Source organism: Asterias amurensis, chromosome 10 (genome assembly GCF_032118995.1).
Source record: "Asterias amurensis chromosome 10, ASM3211899v1".
Taxonomy (NCBI): domain Eukaryota; kingdom Metazoa; phylum Echinodermata; class Asteroidea; order Forcipulatida; family Asteriidae; genus Asterias; species Asterias amurensis.
Window position 1 is genome coordinate 20,782,075 of NC_092657.1, and position 5,108 is coordinate 20,787,182.

Sequence of the window (5,108 nt, forward strand, 5' to 3'; positions counted from 1 at the left end):
CAAAGAACGAAATGACAAAGCTGAACGATCCAAGTTAGAAGTAAAACCAACCTCGGAATTGAAAACTCTGCAGAACCAATCCAAACAAGACATGATCCCAGATGAACACCCAGGGTTAGATGTTAAGTCGAAATCAGAACCAAAAGGTCTGCAGAATAGTTACAAACAACACAATGACACAGATAATCGCTCCAAGTTAGACTTTAAGGCAGCTACAGAACTGCAAAATCTGCAGAACAACTCGAAACAGGAAAAAGACACAGTTGAACAATCAAAGTTAGAAGAACCAAAATCGAAACTTAAAACTCAGCAGAATCAATCCGAACATCAGAAGGCCACAGTTGAACGTTCCGAGTTAGATGTGAAACCAAAATCGGATCTGAATAATGTGCAGAATAACTCGAAACAGTACAACGGAGACAAAGTTCACAACAAACTTCCCATAAAGGGTCCTCTTGCGACGGAACTTGTCATAAAGAAAGACCAAAAGAAGCTGCCGATAAAACCTGGGCCTCTATACAGTGATGACGTCATAAATCCATACCCGTTTAAACTTGTACGGAGTCCAACTGAATGTAGGATTGTATCTCCACCGTACGGCAATGTATTCCTAGTGGTTCTTGTTGCATGTCGTCATAAAGAAGTAGAAGATAGAATACTGATTCGAAAGACATGGGGAAAGGTCAAAGTTCACGAGGGAAAATCCATTTTGGTGAGATTTCTAGTCGGTTTACCGCACACGCTAAATGAGGAGAATGTGATTCAAAAAGAGATTGCAGAATATGGAGACATCATTCAAGGGGACTTTTTTGATTCTTATAAAAATATGACCTTAAAGGTGTTGATGGGGTTGAAGTGGGCGGGGCTTAAGTGCCCAAACGCCACCTACGTCATGAACTTGGACTCTGACATGTTTGTGAACGTGTACAACCTCGTGACCCTGCTAACGGATTCCCCACGTGTGGAGTTTGCAAAGGGTAACCTTAAACCCTTTTCACGACCATTACGTCACAGACACTCGAAATGGTACACACCAGTGGACATGTACCCCGAACCATCATACCCGCCATATTTAAATGGACCTGCCTATGTCATGTCAGGTGACCTTCCAGCGCGCATATTTAATGAGTCTGTACATGTGCGGTACATACCTTGGGATGACGTCTTCATTGGCCTCGTTATGAAGAAGATTAAAGTCTCACCAGTGAGAGGAAGACATTTTGAAGATAACGCAAATCTAAAGAGCCCCCAAGCGGTACTCGGTGCCATAAGAAGAGGAATAGCAATTCACGTGGGACATCAGGTGACGTCGAATCCGGTACTCGTGGAAATGTGGACAAATATTTCAGCAAACATTAAACATTAAAGGGCCTGGACGCTAATGGTAATTACTCAAAATAATTATTAGCATAAAACCTGACTTGGTAATGAGGAATGGGGAGAGGTTGATAGTATAAAACATTGTGAGAAACGGCTCCCTTTGAAGTCACGTAGTTTTCGAGAAAGAAGTAATTTCCCATGAATTTGATGTCGATACCTCAGATTTCGAATGCGAGGTCTCGAAATGAAGCATGTGTGACAAGGGTGTTTTTTTCTGTCATTACTATCTCGCAACTTCGACGACCGATTGAGCTCAAATTTGTACAAGTTTGTGAGTGTATGCATATGTTGAGATACACCAAGTGAGAAGACTGGACTTTGACAATTACCAATAGTGTCCAGTGTCGTTCAAGGCACTGTGCACTATGTAATTATTCTAAATAATAATTGTTAGCAGAAAAAAACTTACTTGATAACGAGCAATGGAGAGCTGTTGATAGTAAAACACAGTGTGAGAGACGGTGTCCCGGGGAATTCTTTCCACCGGGGCTGAGATTTGTGACCCTCTAGAACCTAAATATTAACATTTAAAAAAAAAATGTGCCATTTAACACCTGATGACGTCCTTACATTCTTTTGCTCGTTTTTAAATAACCACAGCACATCAGCTGGTACCATTTTAAAGGATTTGGGTACCTTTTCAAAATGTCCTTAGATTTACATTTAACTTACAGGGTTTGAAGATAATGATAGTGGAAAGCTTCCCTTCAAATATTACTTACTGAGGTGCTGTAGTTTTTGAGAAATGAGTAAAACAATGTCATGAAAATACGTTTTTAAATGATTAAAGTCATTTTTGTCTCATGAGACGAAAACTATTTTCATGATATTGTTTTACTCATTTCCCCAAAACTACAGCACCTCAGCACGTGATATTTTCAGGGAAGCTTTCTACTATCATTATCTTCAAGCTGTGTAAGTTTAGTGTAAAACCGTGGACATTGTGTTTTTAGTCCTTTAAAAGTTACATAGACCCTTTAAGGAAAGCTTTCTACCATCATCATCTTCAACCTGTGTAAGTCTGTGGATATCGTGTTTTGTTTTTTTTTTGTCCTACAAAAAGTACCTAAACCCTTTTAAACGTGTGTTTAGGAAAACAGTCACCATAGCAGCATTCTGCAACACACAATTATAGAGTAAATCTACACAAATATGGGGTGTGTTGAATGTGCACGTGTGGTTGTGCCCACGTTGGTTTAACAATGGAGTATTGTTCTCTCCTAACTACGTGCATATTCTCAGCGTTTCATAGAAATATTTACAAAGAGATCAATATTATGAGGTCTATTGTAAACAGATGGTGCCTGCATTTAGACTGCTCAACAATTTTGATTCAAGTTAATTTATTACCAGTATAATTATTATACACAACGTGGGAATATCTTTGCAATTGAACAAGATGTGCAGTTGTCTGATGTCAATTTTGAAGATTGGAGTCAGAGTTTGCTATGGTAAAGGTATGTTTCTGAAGTTATTATTTCGATTAATGCTTAGCCTTGTTAATTTTTTAGTTTATTGAATGTAGTGTTTGTTTGTTTGTTTGTTTGTTTGTTTGTTTGTTTGTTTGTTTGTTTGTTTGTTTGTTTGTTTGTTTGTTTGTTTGTTTTTTGTTTGTTTGTTTGTTTGTTTGTTTGTTTGCTTGTTTGTTTGTTTGTTTGTTTGTTTGTTTGTGTTTGTTAGTGTGTGTGTGTTTGTTTGTTTGTTTGTTTGTTTGTTTGTCTGTCTGTCTGTCTGTCTGTATGTCTGTCTGTCTGTCTGTCTGTCTGCCTGTCTGTTTGTCTGTCTGTCTGTCTGCCGGCCTGTCTGTCTGCCTGCCTGTCTGTCTGTCTGTCTGTCTGCCTGCCTGTCTGTCTGTCTGTCTGTCTGTCTGTCTGTCTGTCTGTCTGTCTGTCTGTCTGTCTGTCTGTCTGTCTGTCTATCTGTCTGTCTGTCTGTTTGTCTTTGTTTGTTTGTTGGTTGGTTTGTTTTCTAGCCTCCTTATTTTGCTCATATCCAATCATTCATGGGGAGACCGATCTTTCGCACATGCTGCCCCTCGTCTATGGAATAAATTGCCTGCACTGGTTAAATCATCCGTTTCTTTGACCCATTTCAACAACTAAAAACACATTTTTTCAACGCGGAATTCACTTTTTGACGTACCAATGTCCTAAATAAATAATAGTGTCGAAATGTTTGGAAACAAAGCCGGTACGGTTTGTTTAGGTGAAGCATCATGGGAATGAGTTGAACAAATTAATTGGTGCAATGTTGTTTGTCCACAGGGTCTGATTTGTCTACATCACCCACCAACATCATGCTTCCAAAAAGCGAACTCGTTTATTTATTCACGCTGCTTCTCGCATTCGTCGTTTCAAATCTCGTGATTATTTCATTAACTGACTGCTCGAGCGAACTTGGTGAAATGGAGTCTCTATTTGAGATGGAGTTTAAAGAGTTAGAGAATGTTAAGACGGGCCGAGAGAGACCACGTAATATGTTACTAAAAAGCTCAAAGTTTGATGTACAACCGAAGTTGGATCTCAAAGGTCTGCAGAATTACTCTGTAAAACGAAACAAAGAAGATAAAGTTGAACATAAAATCCCACCACAGCGCCCTCTTGTGACCGAACGACTCATCAAGAAAGACACACACGAACCCGCGCCTCTATACAGTGATGACGTCATAAATCCATACCCGTTTAAACTTGTACGGAGTCCAGCTGAATGTAGGATTGTATCTCCACCGTACGGCAATGTATTCCTAGTGGTTCTTGTTGCATGTCGTCATAAAGAAGTAGAGGATAGAAGTCTGATTCGGAGGACATGGGGAAAGGTCAAAGTTCACAAGGGAAAATCCATATTGGTGAGATTTCTAGTTGGTTTACCGCACACGCTAAAGGAGGAGAATGTGATTCAAAAAGAGACTGCAGAATATGGAGACATCATTCAAGGGGACTTTTTTGATTCTTATAAAAATATGACCTTAAAGGTGTTGCTTGGGTTGAAGTGGGCGGGGCTTAAATGCCCAAACGCCACCTACGTCATGAACTTGGACTCTGACATGTTTGTGAACGTGTACAACCTTGTGACGTTATTGGAGACTTCCCCACGTGTGAGATTCGCAAAAGGTGTCCTTAAGGCGTCCACGGGACCAATACGTAAAAGGTACTCGAAATGGTACACACCAGTTGAAATGTACCCTGAACCGTCATACCCGCCATATTTAAATGGGCCTGCCTATGTCATGTCAGGTGACCTTCCAGTGCGCATATTTAATGAGTCTGTACATGTGCGGTACATACCTTGGGACGACGTCTTCATTGGACTCGTCATGAAAAGGATTAACGTGACTCCGTTGGCAGGGAACCATTTTGAAGATTATCCAAATTTGAAACACACTCATGTAGTATTTAACACAATAAGTAATGGAATAGCAACGTATATAGGACACCAGCGAAAGAAGGAACCAGTTTTCGTGGATATATGGAACAATATTTCCAGGAGTTTGAATCCCAATTGATTGTCATTAAGCAAACTCTTGTCAACACTCTGGAAAGTGTTACATAGTGGTGTGCAATCAGATTTGTTTAGCGTGATTTCCAGACAAGAAACCTGTTAAATTTCATCAGCGGTTTAAGTTTAAGCGGTTTGTAAAACATGTAACCTCAGGCACTGTAAAGTTTTTTAATTGTCATGATTTGTCAGTTTTTAAGTGAGCAACAAATTATTTACGGTTCATCACTCTT

At 39.7% G+C, this 5,108-nt stretch overlaps 1 protein-coding gene across 1 annotated transcript; it reads left to right on the top strand.

The window, feature by feature from the left end:
* The first annotated feature begins 2,779 nt into the window (after positions 1–2,779).
* Positions 2,780–4,882, top strand: LOC139942792 (beta-1,3-galactosyltransferase 1-like). The gene is made up of 2 exons (XM_071939570.1): positions 2,780–2,837; positions 3,645–4,882. The coding sequence occupies exons 1-2, from the start codon at positions 2,780–2,782 to the stop codon at positions 4,880–4,882; spliced, it is 1,296 nt and encodes a 431-aa protein (XP_071795671.1).
* The last annotated feature ends 226 nt before the right edge of the window (positions 4,883–5,108 follow it).